General features: G+C 36.9%; 1 protein-coding gene across 1 annotated transcript in view; it reads left to right on the plus strand.

Moving 5' to 3' along the window:
- The first annotated feature begins 6,130 nt into the window (after positions 1 to 6,130).
- The window catches only part of LOC150110548 (threonine synthase-like 2), an 86,650-nt gene continuing 73,484 nt past the window's right edge, over positions 6,131 to 19,296 (plus strand). The window contains exon 1 of the mRNA XM_090401065.1: positions 6,131 to 6,613. Within this exon, the coding sequence (XP_090257191.1) occupies positions 6,391 to 6,613 (223 nt within the window). The 5' untranslated portion in view covers positions 6,131 to 6,390. The remainder of the gene's footprint in view (positions 6,614 to 19,296) is intronic.

A 19,296-nucleotide genomic window follows, 5' to 3' on the forward strand; every position in this document is an offset into this window, starting at 1 on the left:
ATAGATTATTGATAAAAGATACAATCATTTCAGTTTTATTAAAATCTTTAAATCTTGAATTTATTTCTTCCTCAACTAATTCTATTTCACGAATAAATTCTTTTAAATCATAGCGAAACATTTCTTGATTTTGTTCAAAAATTTTTAATAAATATGGGAGATGTCTAAATTCGCGGTCATTTATATTTTTCTTTAATAAAAGTAACTATTGTTGGAAAGTTTTTATTGAACTTAACATGTCAATTAAATTTTTATCTCAACCTCATTACTCTAAATTTAAATTGCTTAATTTCGTAGAGAAATCTACTAAAAATGATATGTGTAACAACCATCATTTATCACTCAATTGTGGATAAACATCTCCTTTTTCATCAAGAAGATTTTTTATTTTTATGTCGTTAATTAATACATGGAATGTCCGGGGTCTACAGATGGGTACTCTTGAGATTGTCTGTAAAGAGATGGATAGGTATAAAATTGACATCCTGGGAATTACAGAGACCAGATGGAATGGAGACTGTCACTTGAAAAGACAGGACGGTAAGCTAGTTATTTACTCAGGTAGTGACTCAAAACATCATGGGGTAGCTGTAATACTGAAGACAGCTCAGGTAAGAAGCCTTATTGGTTATAACCCCATTAATGATAGGATACTCTCTATTAGACTTAAGGCTCAGCCTACCAATGTATCAATTGTATTAGATTATGCACCCCACACAGATAGGCCTGAAGAAGAGAGTAAGGAATTCTATGAAAACTTACAAACTGTTTTGGACCACCTAACATACTGTACATCTTAGGGAACTTAAATGCAAAACTGGGAAAGAGTAGGAGAGTCAGGCCGGAGTGTGGCATGTTTGGTCTGGGTGTATATAACACCCGTGGCGAAAGACTGTTGGAATTTGCCCGTGCTAACAGATTACTTATTACCAATACCTGCTTCCAGAAACATCCACGACGGACCTATACTTGGACATCTAACATTGATAGGTCAAGGCACCAGATTGATTACATCCTGGCTCTCCAGCGGTGGAAGACAAGCATCTATGATGTGCATACTTGTCCGTGAGCAGATTGTGGTACAGACCATCAGCTAGTAAGAGCCAAAGTAAGAATAAGACTCCGAAAACTTCCAGGTCAGGCCTATCCCACTAGACTGGATGTTACAGTAATTCCTAGTGGATTCACAGAATAAACATCAACTCGGTTGGATGAATTTTTGGAGATCAATGAGGAGAACTCACTAGACATGTTTGCGAAGGAGTCAAGGTGATAATACAGGATACAGTGAAGAAGTATCTCAGCCCAAAAAGAAGACCAAGAGACCCATGGATATCAGATTCAACATGGGAACTAATCAAAAGAAGGCGATTGAAAAAAACAAAGAGACACATGGACTGAAGAATACAAGGGATTACACAAAGAAGTCAGAAGAGCCATCAAGCAGAACAAGGAAAAGTTCTATACTTACAAAGGTGAAGAAATAGATTTCCAGATAATAAGGCACAATTATTAGAGGATGTTTCGTTTAGTTCGTGACTTAAAGCACAATTTTAAGCCTAAATTGAATGTCATCAAAGAGAGGAATGGATCATTACTAACAGAAGAGTTGGAAATCAAAAACAGATGGAAAGAATGCTGTGAGGAACTGTACAGCAGAGTGGATAAAGAAAATGTGGAGCCCTCACACCAGGAAAATTTTGATTTGGAATCTCCTCCACTTAGGCATGAAGTTGAAAGAGTAGTTAAGCAGTTCAATAGCAATAAGGCCCCCGGTGCAGATGAAATCCCACCAGAGTTAATTAAGGCCACAGGGTCGGAGGGATAAGAGTGTTTCATAGATTGATTACAAGGATATGGGAGAGAGGATCATGGCCTAGAGACTGGAAGAAGTCAGTTTTCGTACCACTACATAAGAAAGGTGATATGAAGGCATGCAAGAATTATAGAGCTATTAGTTTGATATCTCATGCAAGCAAACTTTTATTGAAGAGCATGCTAAATAGGATTGGGGCCAAAGTTAAGGCAGAGATGTCCGAGGAACAAGCTGGTTTTAAGAAAGGTAAGGGATGAAAATAATGGATTTTCCTCAACACACTATCAGTTTGATCGCCAACTTGTACAAGGAGCAACCAGCCATGGTAAGAACAGGTGTTGGATTGACTGACTGGCTTCAAGTTGGAAAAGGAGTTAGGCAAGGATGTTTACTTTCCCTTCATTTGTTTAGTATATATGCGGAGGACATCATGCGTGAAGCATTGGATGAGCTCAGGACAGGAATTAGGATAGGAGGTAGATTGATCAGTAATCTGAGGTATGCTGATGATACAGTACTCCTTTGTAATGACATGGAAGAACTAGGACTAATTCTTGACAAAGTTAACAAGATCATTAATAACAGAGGACTTCAACTCAATCCTAGCAAGACAAAGATTATGGTTCTCAAAGGAAATACAAACAGAGAAGCTCTTGAGAAACAAGAGTACCGTAATGGAGAAAGAATTGAGGAAGTCAGCAAGTTTGAGTACCCGGGATCCATTATTAATGTGAAGAATTACTGTTCAGAAGACGTCAGAAAAAGGTTAGGAATGGCTAAAACAACAGTCAGAGACCTGTCTAAAATCTGGAAAGATGGATCTATCTCCATGGAAACAAAGTTGAGAATTTTGGATGCAGTCGTTTTTCCAACAGCGACTTATGGATGTGAGACTTGGAACCTAAAGAAGTCAGATAAGAAACGGATATCTGCTTTTGAGATGCGATGTTACAGAAGGCTGTTGATGATATCATATACTGAAAGGCGTACAAATGAATGGCTGTTAGAAAAGATCAGGAGAACTTTAAGGCTTCTTAAGGATATTGACAGAAGAAAGTTAAGATATTTTGGACACATAGAAAGGATGAAAAGGGGACGTCTCAGAACAGTAATAGAAGGTAACGTTCCTGGAAAAAGAGGCAGTGGTAGACCATCAATGAGATGGATGGATGGCATGTGTGGAGTGACTAATCTTTAGAGAGTTGAGGCCGCCAGAAAAGCAAACAATAGAACTACATGGCGAGGACTGGTGTGGCATATCACCGAGCATTGGAGTGACCATACGTCATCTTTAGATGCCCAGTGAAGATAGTAGTAATTAATACAAGAAATCTTTCTAAAAATTGACTTCTGCTGAGCCAGCGAACATTATTGTACAACAATAATATAATACAAGTTTCCTATCATCATCTGCCTGTAATTTAAATAACCGCCGTTGCAGGGCTTTTCCTCGAACAGAATTTACAATTTTAAATGTAATATCCAAAACATCTTTTGTGTTTAATCTTTTACTACACAGGACTTGGTGAATAATACAGTGGGACGTTTAAAAAAATTCTGGATATTTGTCATCGTTTTTACATAATGAAATGAAGTGTGGTTTATTATCTGTCATTGCAGGAGCACCATCAGTAGTAATAGACACAAGTTTAAAAAACGGAAGTTTGTGTTGTTTCACAAATTCATCAAATGCCAAAAAATTGTCTTATCCCCTAGTCCTTCCCAATAATGGTATAATTTTCAAAAGTTCTTCTTTACTTGAATAATCTTAAAATACCATGCGAATAAATACCATTAACTGAGCAATATTAGTGTAGTCGTTTGATTCATCAAATTGTAATGAAAACGCAACATACTGGTGAATGTTTGACATTAACCTGGCCTGGAAACCTTTCTCCGGCCTAGAAGTAGTTTCTATCGAGCGACGTCTCGAACCGAGAGACTCCTTTCTGGAAGCGGGAAACTCCTCTCTCAAGCAACGTGGATCTGGGCAGTCTAGAAAGTTAGTCTTTACTAACTTTCATATCTAGGAGATATGAAAGTTAGTAAATGCCTTTACTAACTTTCATATCTCCATAATGCCTTGAAAAAGCCAGACAGTTTGCTGGCGAAACTGGTAGGTTTTAATAAATGTTTTAATGTAAACTGGTCTGTATTAATAAAATTGTATTTCTATTATAAAACGACCAAAAATGTATAATTTAGACAAATCCCATATGAAAACAAAGGATAATTTATTTAGCTGTAAATTCTAGCTTGGGGAATTTTAACATTCCCTCTTGCATATTCTTAAGTAAACAGAAATTTAAATCTAAATACATTCAAGTTTTAATATATATATATATATATATATATATATATATATATATATATATATATTTAAATTCTGAATGATATTTATGAATAATTAGCAACGAATTGCTGCCAGTATGTACATCATCATCAATCTGAACTGTAAGAGACATCGTATACAACGGCACTGCAAATTATGTGATTACCTTCTCCGCTCTGTGAACTGCTATTATGAAGTATCAATCAAATTCTCTTGACATACCAAGAGCACTATGTTATTTTTTTTAAACCTTCTATGGTTTTCTCGAAAGTGGGAAGTGAAGTCTAGGAGATCAGCTGTGGATCAAGGGTGATGGAATCTATAAGAATTGTCATTTATGAATTGATGAACTTCTGGATGTGAAAAACTGACTATTGACATTTATTGAAAGAATAGAAATGAAAGCATTAGGGCAATAGTTTAATTGCTTTTATCACACTTTTTTTTTAAATGAACAAAATAAAAAATGTAATTTAAAAATATATATAAAATTTAATTCTACGAAACAAATTTTGATAAAAACTATTACGTAGTGTCCTTAGATATTCATTATCATTTTCATCAGTGATCCTACCAGGCACTTAAGAGCCCATGATAACTAAGCTATTAAAATCCACAAGTTTCGTAAGTCGTTAGACTTACATCATCAGGGGTGCTGGTACATAAAAGTTTTATGCAACAAAAGCCTATTAATAATTAATTACATATATTAGATGTTTTTGATAACTTCACAACTGTAACATAATTGATGAACCAGAATACAAACGGTAAATTCGTTGCTGCATGCGTGTTGGAACATTGCTAGTTGTTGCTATGAAGTTCTGTGGTATCACGCGTGTTATATCCTGGGTTCGTGGCAGTTAAATTTTTATGAAAGCAGACCATACTTGATGTAAAATTAAGCCATGATTTTTGTTGCATTGTATAGGGATCCTAAGCATCTGAGAGGCTTCTTTAAATTTTCTTGTAAAACAGTTACAATGAATATATGACATTTTTGTTTGTTGCCAAAGTACTTGATGGCCAGTAGTGGAATGCCAGGACTGATTTACGCTATCTTTTTTTTTTTCCAGAAGTCTTTTAACCTCCGACCTTCCTGTCTGGCTTACATAACAAATGCCACAAGAGCAATAAGATTCTCATAGACGCATGGTTTTTTTCATGGGGGTGATGTGGAGGTTTCTGTGGATGTAGGAATCTTGATATATTTTGTAAAGTAAAAAAGCCACTTTTACGTTGTACTCGCTAAGCAATGTAGTCACTTTGTCTGCGATATTCTTGATGTAAGGTAACGTGATTACCTTACATCAAGTATTTGATGTAACGTGATTACATTCTTGAAATATTGTTTTAGTAAGGGAGTTGCAGGAGATGTATTAAGAATTTTTCTGATCATCTTGTGTTCAAAACCATTAAGTACGAGGTTCTGTCTGAGGTAGTGCAGTTCTTCATTCTATATTGGAGAGAGAGAGAGAGATGGTTCTGATCTTCAGTCAATGACAAAATTGGACACAGTCCTTCAACTGATTCCACCGAAGTTCCCTTCTCCTTTTTATTTGGAAAATAAAAGGGAGAAGATAATTTATATTTATACTATTTCTAATTACTTCGTTGTAAAATATATTAATTTTATTAGCATTATAAATTAGCCAGCAAAGGTTGGTCGATTGGTATGCTACTAATGGTCGAGCATCTTCTACTAATAGCTCGCAAAAAGTTAAGCAAGTTTGAGCTCGGTTGGTAGTTGGAAGGAGTTAATCGTTCGATGCTGTTCGCACACTCTCCCTTGATGAGTCTTTGGACTCCATGGAGGTGTCACATAATAATAATAACTAAATTTATTTACACGTATTAGATTAATCAAATATCTCTTGCGATGATTATTGATTAAACAAATTTATCGAAAACAGGGGGCGTATTGAAGTTACTCCTGCGATTTGGTTAATTAAAATGTGATATCCGGTGTGAACTTTGAAATAGAAAATAGCTGTTACAAAGTAACCTTTGACCAAGTGTAAGTCGGTTGCACTTGTTGACTGATTTAGACATGAATTTCATTTAGGAGTTTGTATTTCCTCGGTTTGTTTTGAATATTCAGTATTCTCTCTTAAAGGTATCCGTACTGCATTACTTAAATTAAGGGGATATTAAATCCCACGTTAAATCCCATCCAAGGAAATGAAGCTTATTAGCTCTTTATACTTAAGTAATCCATACTGCATATTTTAGTTCGTTTAGAAATATGAAGTACAAGAGTACCAGAGGAACCGTAAAAGAGAAAACTTTTCAGGAAGTTTTGTTTGGTGGATATATGTTAGATGGTGGGTTAGCTGTTCCGGAATATATACCCAGTGTACCATTGCACATACTGAAACAATGGGCGCTGCTTCCTTATCCAAGGATTCTAGAAGAGATTTTGAAACTGTTTATTTCTGAATATGAGATACCAAAAAAAGATATTCATGGTTCGTATTTTACAGCACAGTCTATTTTCATGCATTATTTAACATCATAAAATTAGATTAAACTTGCCAAGAAATTATATTATTGTTTTATCCTTTTACCAAGTGTAAGCAAACAAATTTGTGCGTCAAATGCATTCACGACTTGGCTACTTGTATAAAGAGGCTAAATGACTTAACAATAATTGTTTGTATCCCATAATGCAAAGCACCTCATCCTTTGGGACGTGCATAACACTATGCATTATGGGAAACGGTATTGCTCTAAATAATTACTCAAACAGTGTGTTTTTACTTATCCTCAGCTGATAGCCGGAAACTTTATTAAGGCAGGAGCAATGGGATCAGTGTGGTATGTACACTGCTTGGAAAGAAGTCAACAGACACCATAGTGTGTAGAACAAACAGTCATGGCGCCTACCTTAATAAGATGTAGGACCACTTTTTGCTGTGATGACTACAGCAATGATACGGGGCATACTTTCCCCAAGTGTACGTTAGCAATCAATTGGAATTTTGGACCATTCTTCCTATAGACATGTAATACGTCCTAGACCTGTGCAGGTGGATGTCCCTTGACCTCACCGGACACTCCAGTTAATCCCGCAGTGTTCAATATGATTGTGATCAGGGTTTTGTGCTGACATTCATGTCCACAAACCATGCACTTGCGGCAACAGCCTTATGACATAGCGCATTGTCTATCTGAACAATTGTCGGACATACCAGGAAAAACAGGCCCATACTATTACATGGCAACCTGGATTTCATAGTTGGGGTTATGCACACTGGCAAGAGACTACCAAGCATCCACCACACCCACACCAATCCATCTGCTTGATGGAGGGTGTAGTGTGATTTGTCACTCCATAATACAGCTCTCCAAGCTTCCACATCCCACTGTACATGCTCTTTGCACCATCAAAGACATCTCTGCATGTTGGTTGGGGTAAGGTAATGTGGGGGTTGCATATTTTGGTCTTACCATAGGAACTCATTGTGAGCCTGTGTTCCGAATGTTTATGTGAAAATTTGTGCTCAGTCAATGCCTGGAACTCTGTATGTGTTGACTGATGAAGTGTGGTTTTTGCATGTTATTTTTTGTAGTACCCTACACTCATGTTCTGTGAGTGTAGCAAGTCATCCACTGTGGGTAGCATTTGCACTTGACTCCCTGTGCCTCACTCTCCCAGTATGGTATCACTGATTGTTGACCTGGAATGGCCCAATTTGTCAACAGATGAACATATAGTCCTGCAATGTGGCATCCTATCACAATGCCTCTTTCTAACTCCGTCAGTTCCCTTCTCGCAACGATTTCACCCAAACACATTGACTTGGGAGCATCATATTCTTTCAGTTTATGCTGGCTACAAACATGACTCGTTATATGCCACAATATATCTTGCCCATGGGGATGTTTGTTGACTTCTTTCCAAGCATATTTCACTATGCACAAAGCATGCAATTTATACTAATAGGTGGTAAATGGGGAATTAGCATAAGACAACTATTTATCTCTATCTGAGAGACTTACAAAATCATGTGAGTACATCATATATTCACGTGTTTGCATCACTTGTAGTGAAGTTATTTGTTGCTTGTCGTTATGTTTATGTATGTGTTTTGATGTTCATACCAAAATTTACATAGGCATTTTGAGAAAGAAAGAGATATGCAGCAATTTTAACATGGAAATATTAACTGAGAAATCAAAAACAAAGGTGCAAAAGAATTAATAATAAGATATAAATAGGAGCTAAATGAGAAAATATTGAAGCAAGTAATGAAATTAAACACCTAACTGCTAACACTGAAAATTAAATTAACACAGAATGATGCAAAAGCTAATAAAATATCAGAATATTTAAATTAAAATATAATTATAATAAAAAAAAAATACGAAAGTTAGATAGGGTAAACGGCCCCGCCTACTCCCTATACGGGAAGAAATAGGTGTTAGCTGATTTTTTTTGATTTAAAGATAAAGAACTAGCAAAAATAAACAAATAAATAAAATGAAATACATTAAGAGAAATAGGTAATAAAGTAAAATTTGATAGAATAAAAAAAATAAATAAAAGCTTTATTAAGAATGCCAGTTAAAACACACACATGAATGGAAAAAGAAGAGAGAGAATAGTATAAACACATGAATAGAATGAACAGTTGTAGGTGTCCTCCTGCAATGAGTCTTTGGACTCCTTGGAGGTATCAGGAATAATAATAATTTCAAAGGATAGATTTGCCTGCATTGAAATCTTTGAAACAGCAAGCTGAAGGTCAAAACAAAAAGATATCTTTGCTTATTGTTTATTATATTTTATTATAATTATTTTCCTTTTCTTTCTTTCTTTCTTTTTTTTTAATAACTGGATTTTTCTCATATTTGCATTTTTAGATTTGTGCTTTTCTTTTGTGCATTCGTGTAGTATTAAGTGCATCCATAGCATAATTGCGTCCTTCGATTGGAAAAGACTTGAGTTTGATTCTCATCATGGTGAGAGAGGAATCTTTATATGGGCTTTTTCAGTTGAAAGTGAGGTAGCAGATATTTCATCTTGCGTAACAAACAAATTGGAGTGCACACTCAGTTTGCAGACAAAAAGTACCATTGGTAGGTGCTTGATTGCATCATGTGATGAAGATGGATAGTAGCCTGGTGTGTAGATAGGTGTGTGTTGGTGGTGGTGGAATACAGTGTGGAATGCCCTTTCCATGATGATTCCTTGAACATTTTGGAGGTATCTCATAATAACAGTTGCAGTTATTGCTTATATTGCTTTTTATCTGTTTTTCACAGTTATTTATTTATTTTATTTTATTATTTTTTTTAAGCATGATATTTTTATGTGCTCGGTGATGCCATTTTTGGTGATGTTAGTTGCTTTAACACCAATCATGGTTTTGTTGATTTCTTGATTATTAAAGAAGGTGCTGCCTTTGTATGATATGTGTTCTTTAATCCTTGATCATCTGATATAGATTTCTAAGACAGCTCTCAGATATCCATAAGTTAAAATTAGTTATTGTCATTTATACTGCTAGTTTGGTGTTTTGGCTAATTTCTTATTTATTTCATGACAGTTTATTTAACTTACTCCATACAAGTTTGCTTCTTCTGTTATCTATATGGTTTTGCATTGTAGTCCTTATGGAATATGGTAGCTTCCATAAATTAAGGAACAGAGAGAAAAATTAGTATAACTCAAAAACTGTATCATAAATTTTTATGCAGTTTGGTGAAAAGCAGTATTTATTATTATTATTATTAAGAGAGACATCCAGGGAGTCAGTCTCATCGAGGGAGGCCACATACTACACTCACCAGCTATCATACTTATTCTTGAATTAATTCACACTGCTTGCACACAACATCCAATGGCAGTCCATTCTAATCACACACACCACCCTATGAGAAAAATCTAGTCCTCAGGCCTTCTTAGTGGCATTCATTCACAGCTTCTAAGGATGCTCTCTTGTCCTTTCCCCACCTTCCGTAAAATGAAAAATTCCATCAACTGAAATCCTGTATGATCCTTTCAGAAGTTTGTAGGTCTCAATCATATCACCCCCCCTCTTTATCCTGTTTCTTAGTGTCTGCAGTTTACAAATTCTCAATATGTTTTCATAATCAGTCTTCCATAATCCTAATATCATTTTAACACTGTCCTTTGCACTCTCTCCATTATTTCTGAATCACAATGGAAACCAGAACACCAGATCTGCGCAAAATAGTCCAAGTGAGGTCTTACCAAGGCCTTGTAAAGAGGCAAAATGACATCATTATCTTTACATGGGAAAGTTCGTTTCAGCATTGCAATTATCTTTTGTGTTGTAGTTGCAATCTTTGCTACATGGCCCTGAACTTCAACTACCTTTTACTAACACTCCAAGATCCCTAGCCTCATCAGTTTCTTCTAGCATAATTCCACCAATATAATATGACATTGGATATCTAATCACTTTACATTGTGATTAGATATCCAATGTGAATGACTTTACATTTATTGACATTGAACTGACATCCATTTTTCCATGCCCACAATTCCAGTCTGTTCAAATCATTCTACAATACTGCACATTAGTTGCATTCTTGATTACCCTGCCTATCTTTGCATCAGCATATAACTATGTCGCTTGTCAAATCCTTCCCAATATCATTAATGTACAGATTGAATAACAGCGGACCAAGGACTGATCCTTGTGGTACACCACTAGGTGCCTTAAATCTTGTTGACTTACATCCCCCATATACCACTTTTTGATATCTGTCAGTCATCCATCCTCTTATTCACACTAATATTTTATAATCCACACCCATACTCTCCAATTTATGCAACAGTCTTCTGTGCTGTATTCTGTCAAAGCCTTAGCAGAGTCCAGAAGTATCATGGTGTACCCATTCCCCTTATGTGGCTCAGTGGTAACATTATTATAGAATGTGAGCAAGTTGCTAAAACATGACCTTCACTTAGTAAACTCAGCTGTTCATTGCAAAATAGAGATTTTCTGTCAACTCATTTCTGATGCATGCCCTAACTAACTTTTCCAAAATCTTCACCATCACTCCTGAGATACTGATTGGTCAATAGTTGGATACAACTGCCTTTGCACCACCCTTGTGCAATGGGATTACCATACATTCTTTCCATTCCTGCAAAATCTTCCCTATCCTGAGACTTAAATTATATAGTATGATATGAGACATGAAAGAAACACAAAAAGTGTAAATAAATAACTTAATTCAATAAGAAATGAGTACATAAAGACAATTGTCAAAGACAAGATGTCAGAATGAGATTGTCAAAGTGCCTCAATAAGGAATGTGGCCAATTCCCTCACAGCAATACAGCACTCACAATAGTGTTTTATACTTATAAAATGTGGATGAAATGCATCAGCAGATTAGCACAATGAGCACAGGCCAAGCAGTTATCATGGAAGATTTCAACTATGGTAATATACGACGTAAGCTACAAAAGTTTCCAGCCTGTCATACAAATTTGCACCAATTTTAAAATGCTGTGCATGACAGATAGCACCATCTATGGGGAGGTTAGTGTACCAGTTTCAACTCTCTACCTGCATCATTCAGTTGGAGGTACTGATTTGACTATCACATGGCATGCTATTGACTGTAATGTTAAAAATTGGGTACCGTGCTGTGATAAAGTTTTTCACCAAAGAAGAGATTTCTCCAAGTGCTGTCAAATAGTGATTGGATGGTGTTTATGGGGAAGCTTCTCCTTCATATTCCATTGTGAAGGAATGGACTAAAAAGTTTCACCTAGGAAGAGAGAGCATTGAAGATGATCCTCATGATGGTCAGCCTGTGAAAGTGATGACTGAGGAAAATCTTGCTCTTGTTGAGGAGGAACTGCTTAATGACAAACAGCTGAAGCTCAAAGAAATCTCAGCAAGGTTTGGGTGTTCTATAACAACTGTATTTTGCATCATTCATGAGAAGCTTCACATGACAAAGGTCAGTGCAAGGTGGGTGCCCCCATCTCTCTCTTCAATTCAGAAGGAGCATCATGTGACCTGCTCATGCAAATTTTTAGAGATTTGTCAAGGGAATCAGAAGTGCTGGGATCCATTGTCACCAGGGATGAAACAGTGATTCTTTATTATGATCTGTTCTCCAAAAGGGAATCCATAGAGTGGTGCTAACTAGGCAAAGCACTGCCTAGAAAATCCAAGGTCACTCAGTCCACCAAGAAGACATGGCAATGATCTTTGGGTTCGCCAGAGAATTCACTTAATTGACCTCAAGGAAAGGAATACCACTGTGAATGCAGAATATTATGCTTCACTCCTGTACAACCTGTGTGATGCCGTGAAGGAGAAGAGACAAGGAATGCTGAGTCATGGTGTTTGCCTGCTTCACAACAATGCTCCAGTCCATATGACTATTGTTGTGAAGGCTGCAGTGAAGAACTGTGGCTTCCAAGAGATTAAACACTTATCCTACAGCCCAGATCTAGCACCCAGTGACTATTACCTCTTCTCGAAACTGAAGAAAGACCTTCAAGGAAGAAAATTTGCAGATAACAGTAATGTGAAAGATGCAGTTTTAGGTCATTTTCCAGACAAAAGTACAGAATATGTTTTCAAGTGCATGGAAATGTTAATTCAAAAATGTCAAAAGTGTGTTGAAGTAAAGGGAGATTATGTTGAAAAATGACATAGTTGTTTTCTTTCTTTCACCTATAAAAGTTAGTCAAGCCAGAAACTTATGGAACTACTCTCGTAGATTGGAAGGAGGAAAGGGCACATGGTGAAATGGAATTTATACAGTCACTAAGGGATAATTATTTGAAACAGCACATAATGGAAGAGACCAGCGGTTTGAGAGTGTTAGATCTGGTAATAGCATCAGAAGTTTGATAACTGCAGTATAACTTAACCTTTGATATCAAGAAAAGTGACCATGAAGTCTTGTCCTGAGAGGTTTTATGCAGAACTACAAAGCTGGAGATTATGACAAACTTAGGAGGTGACTTGGAGCAGTGCCACGGCATAAGAAACTACATGGAATGAATGTTATTAGTGCATAGGGAAGAGGTCAAGGATTGTTTGAGAGAGGCAGTATCAGAGTGCATACCCAGAGTAAGGAGCAGAAACTGAGTAGAGATTCACATTTTCCTCCAGTTGGTGAAAGTGATCATGAAGTAATCACCTGTGTTGTGGCTAGTTATATGCAGGCTTTTGCGAGGAAAGGATATATGTGGAATTATAAGGCTGGTGATTATTGACAAGCTTAGGAGACAACTTCGAGCTGTAACATGGAATGAGGAGTTGAGCAGTAAGGAAATAAATGCTGCATGGTACAAAGAAATACATAACAGCATCAATGTATGAATGTATCCCAAGGGCCAAAAGGCTGAATAAGGTAGGTGTAAAATGAATGAATGTGGAACTTAAGCATGAAATCTGGAAAAAGAAAGTACTTTGGAGGAAGAACAAGATGAATAATGGTAATCAGTCACATGAAGAACAAGCCAGGAGAGTGACTCAGTAAGGAAAACAAAAGTAGAGTATGAGCAGAAATTGGCAAATCAGGCTAAGAAAAACCCTAGCGAGTTTTTTTAGATATGTGGCAAGTAGAAGGAAGAATGATCATTGAAAGATGAAGTTAAGGGATGAAAGTGGTAGAATGGTAACTGCTGCAGAAGACATTGTTGAGGTATTCAGTGATCAATTTATATGTGTGTGAAAATCATGAGGAATTTAAGTGTAGAGGGCATAGGAGAGGATAGCTTAATTGTGAGTGAACAGGAGGTATTTGAGGAATTAAATAACCTTGATGTTAATAAGGTGATAAGATTTGATGACATATCACCCTGCATTTTAAGGGAATGTCCCAGGGAACTGGCAGTAGCATTGGCATGCCTGTTTAATAAGAGTTTGGCAACAGCACAGGTTCCAAGAGAGTGGAAGGAGGGTAAAATTGTTCTACTACATAAAGGTAGTGATAAGGCTGTAGCTTCAAATTATAGGCTGGTCTGTATATCTGGAGTTGTGGTGAAGGTCCTGCAGAGATTGATGAGAAGTAGGATACAGAAATGGGTTGATAACAGCAGTATTCTCTGTGGTTATCAGCATGGGTTTGTTAAGGAGAGATCATGTTTCACTAACTTATGTACTATAACAAGGTGACAAATACCTTGGACAGAGAGATGCATATAAAGTGGTGTACTTGGATTTTGCAAAGGCTTTTGATAGACTGCCACATGACAAGCTCTTAAATAAATTGAAACAGATTGGATTGGATAACAGACTTCTGTCTTGGATCAGATAGGTATCAGAAAGTTGTATATGAGGGTGCAGTATCTCAAAAGAGAAAGGTGTGCCGTAGGGGTCAGTTTTGGGGCCATTGTTGTTCAATTTGTATGTTAATGATATTGGATCTGGTTTAACTAGTGATATTCAGCTAATTTGCAGATGATGCAAAACTGGGGAGAGCAATGCACAGTCAGGCTGATGTTAATGCCTTACAAGAGGACTTGAATAGATTGCATGAATAGGTAGGTAAGTGGAACTGTCAGTTCAATGTTGCCAAGCATAAGGTTTCGAGATTTGGTAAGCAGCAATGGGATGCAAAGTATACACTTGGTGGGGAAACTTTAACAGAAGTAGAGGAGATGAGAGATCTTGGAGTGATGGTGGACAAGGACTTGAAATTCATGGGGCCACATTGCACAAGTTGTGAAGACATCACATCGAATAATGGCAGTGATGCGAAGAACCCTGACATGCAGAAATAGAGAGGTTAGATTCCATTGTAAGGCCTTGATCAGGCCTCATATGGATTATTGTGCACAGATTTGGTCGCCACGTTTTCATGGTGATGAGGATATGTTAGAAAAGGTACAGAGAAGATTCGCAAAGGTAGTCAGTGGTCTTTGGAATGTGGAGTATGAGGACAGATTGAGAGAATGTAAGTTTCAGAGCCTTGTGAATAGGAGGAAGAGGGGGGGGATATGATTGAGACATATAAGCTGGTCAGGGGTTGTTATCAGGTAGACATGGAAGAGATTTTTCATAGAAGGGGGAGGGGAGTAGAACAAGAGGCCATTGCTGGAAACTGTATAAGGAGGGTGTGAGCAAAGGAGTGAGAAGCAGGTTCTTTGCATGGAGGGTGGTCGGTGAGTGGAATGCATTGCCTGAGTGTGTTGTGGACACACTGAATCAGTTTAAGATGTGGTTGGATGAGCACTATGCAATAGTGAGTACTTCCCATAATGAGTCTCTGTCTCTATGGAGGTTAAATGTTGATAATAATAATAAATATATGACTTGCAGTATAAAGCAGGAGCCGCAAAAAAAGAACGCATTGTGGAAGGAAAATAAACAACAAGTGATCATGATCATGAGCACTATAAAGAACAAGCAAGAAGGCTAAATCAAATTTCAAGAGAAAATTAGCTAAGTGGATCAAAGTAAATTCAAAAGAGTTTTTTCACTACATAGCAGGTAAGAGAAAGAATGATTATGGAAAGACAACTTTACTTATTGCTGATGGTAGGAAAGTGACAGAAGTAGAAGAAATAGTTCAGTTACTAAGTGATCACTCTGCAAGGGTATATCATCCAGGTTAGTGACTTTGCAGTTATTAAGGTGACAAAGACTGATGTGAGCATTGAGGTAAATGAACTAGAGGTACTCAATATATTGAAAAATATCAGTGTGAATGCAGCAGCCGGCCTGGATGGTATGTCTGCTCATATGCTACGAGAATGTGCAAGTGAACTGGCAGTGCCTCTGACGAAGTTGTTTAATCTAAGTGTCAGCTCTGACAAGGTTCTGAGGGAGTGAAAACAGGGTAAGATAATTCCACTACATAAAGGTGACTCCAAGACAGAAGTAGCAAATTACAGATCAATTAGTATTTTTGGAGTAGTGGTTAAAGTATTGGAAAAGTTTATTACAAATAAAATACAGGAATGGGTGGATAGGAATATGATATTTTATAGGGGAACAACATCATGGCTTTGTAAAAGGTAGGTCCTGCCTCAGTAATTTGTTCACATTTTGTAATAAGGTGTCAGCAGAATTGAATAAAGAAAATGGCTACATTATGATACTGCTGAACTTTGCAAAGGCATATCACAAAATACTGCATGGAAAACTATTACATAAGTTGGAGCAAAGGGGAATGGACATGAGACTGGTGGCATGGTTAGGGGGGTCGGCTAATAGGCATCAGAGGGGAGTGTATGATGGAGTGGAATCAAGGCGAATGAGGGTAATTAGTGGACTGCCTCAATGCTCCTCCTACAGGACCACTAATCTTTAATTTGTATATTAATGATATAGCAGAAGATTTGAAGGGAGACATTCAGTTGTTTGCTGATGATGTAAAACTAGGAAGGGCAATAGTTGATAAAGGTGATGTAGATATCTTACATAGGATCATAGAATAGCAATTAAACAATAATAGACAATTGTAAAAAGCACCACCTAAGTAGCTAATGTAAGAACTAAAAAAAAAAAAAAAAAGTCAATAATTTCCTAACTTAAAAAAAAGGATACACAGACACATATATATAAATAAAGTTAGGAATATATACATAAATATAGTTAGGAAAGATTAGCAGATTTTAAAATTTATCTGCCATAAAGTGGATCAACATAGACCATCTGATCTGTTTAAATTAGGACAAGTGGATGAGTAATTTGGGCTATATGAGATGCCTCTCCCAAATCATCACACTGCATCTACCATAAGTCTCTCTTATTTAAGTCTTGACGTAGAGCTGGACACATGCGAAGTAAAGTTTCATATTCTTTATAAAGACATTTATGAGGAAACGACTCTTTTGAAGGACTCTTGTTTTATAATAAACTATGTTTAGTGTTGAGAGCCAGTCCAGACTGTTCAGGCCCATGGTATTTAACATAAGACTTTTATTCTTCTAGGATGAATAAAAGCAGATCTTCTGGTTTGTCAAAAATAGGATAACCCACAAGAGCAAGGAATCTTGTCCTTAGGAGAAGCAAGAAAGGGAAAAAAATTTTGGGGAGGGGGGCAGAAGGCAACAGAAATATTCAATGGTTTTAAAACTTTCACTGTATGTTAAATTGTTTTGTCAACTCATGGTATTCTATCATTGAAAGAAATCACTAGACTTCTTGAGAATGTTGGTCCATGTGCTTTACTCAGTGTGTGTGGAAAAATGTCTCACCTATCACTCGCATGCAGACAAAATAAGGGTCCAGGACGTCTTCTCAATAAGTTACAGCATTGATGATTCTGCTAGGAAGTACACACAGGTCAGGGTATCCACTCAATGAGATGCCTCCCCAAACCATCACACTGCATCTACCATATGGCTCTCTTTCACTGACGTTGGAGGTGATAACATGTCCCTGATTCTCTCCAGATCACAGAATGCCTGTCATCACTTTGTAGAGCTAAAAAGGACTCGTCTGTAAATAATACCAACCCCCATCGGTTTTGGTTCAGTTGACGTGGAGCTGGGCTGATTTTAAACATTCTTTTCTATTGTGAGGGGATAGCATCATGCAGACTACCAGTCACCTAGCATACAATCCACCTTCATGAAGCCTCCTGCATACAGTGGAAGAAGGTACTAGTGTTCCTGTGTAGCTGATGCAAGGTCAGATCATAGCTAATTCAGGGTGACATTCCTGTTTTGGCAAGTAAATAATTGGAGATATCTATCACTCGCCACAGCTTTATCCTGTGGCTTTCCTTCACTGTATCTGTAGGATGCTGTTTGGGAGGATGTTGAAATGGTTCCATAGTGTGTATGTCACAGAATGACTCTCACACAACCATCAGGCTGACTTTGGCAGACGTTTAATCTTACAATGACTCACAATTGGTTAAATAATGTCTGCAACCATATCCATGAATTTTGCTATCACAAAATGTCTTGTTTTCACTCCAGAAATAAAATGGAAAAACCACTCCAGAAAACATCTGCTTTTATGCTGTGACTCATTTACCATAGCCAGTGAGCCACATAATGCATACAAATATTGAGTATTGTGTATTGTATAGAAATGAGTACCACTGACAACACCACTTGTTTGTATGTGATATAAATACAGTGTCAAGATGGCTGTCACTTCATAATGGGATTTTTCCATGAATTGTCATGGAAACAGATGGGATTTCCAATATCTGACGATAGCTGTCTTGGTTATGTTATTTCATAATGTCTCAGAGTAATTAATCTGTACATCCAGAATCTCCATATTTTCAGTTTTATAGTACTTTTATCATCTCAGAATTCTTGTACAGCAATATTTCCTTCATTTCAAAGCTTTTCAGAACATTTTGTTGCCTTTACAAATAACTTAGTTTCTTACATTTTTTTTCTGTATTTTATTTTTAATTGTTGTGCGACTCTCACCTATCAATGGTTTTAAACTTTTAGTACATCAGTACCATGGATGAGATAAGGATATGTCTTATCATCATCATCAAATTCCTGCCATGTACCCTCAAGGGGTGTACAGAATATGACAGTACTACATGAAAAAATTACATCATTACTAACTTCCTATCTACAATTTTCCTCCAAATCAGTCTGTTACTTGTCAAAACTCCAACATTATCAGATCTTATATTTCTATCGTCTAAGGCATTTTGTACTGTATCAATCCACCTATATCTTGGTCTTCCTCTGGGTCATTTTCCTACCAACCTGGCAGAGAACACTTGTTTTGCTAATCTTTCCTCTCCCATTCTATTTAAGTGACCATACCACCTGAGATTAGCTCTGCTAACGCATTCCTGGATGCTGACAATGTCAAGTTCTTTCCTAATATCCTCGTTTTTAATATGATATTGCCATTGATGCCATCTGTTCACGCCTCTAATCTTTCTCAGGACTCTCATATCTGCAGTCTCTAGTCTTTGGTCAAGTGTTTTACTTCTGACCCAGCTCTCAGATCCATAAGTTAAAACTGGTTTGAACACTGTCTTGTATACAGCTGATTTAGTGTTCAGACTAATTTCTTTCTTATTCCATATGAATTTATTCAATTGACTTCCCACCATACCAGCTTTGCTGATTCTGTTGTCTATTTCTATATTTAATTTACCATCTTCAGTAAAAATCGTGCCTAAGTAGCTGGAATGTTTTACTTGTTCCACAGGTTCTCCATTCACAACACAGTTGACATTTTCAATGATTCTGCCTATTTTC

This window comes from Typopeltis vanoorti, chromosome 1, assembly GCF_054136105.1.
Source record: "Typopeltis vanoorti isolate ZY-2024b chromosome 1, IOZ_Tvanoo_1.0, whole genome shotgun sequence".
In the NCBI taxonomy this organism is placed as follows: Eukaryota; Metazoa; Arthropoda; class Arachnida; order Uropygi; family Thelyphonidae; genus Typopeltis; species Typopeltis vanoorti.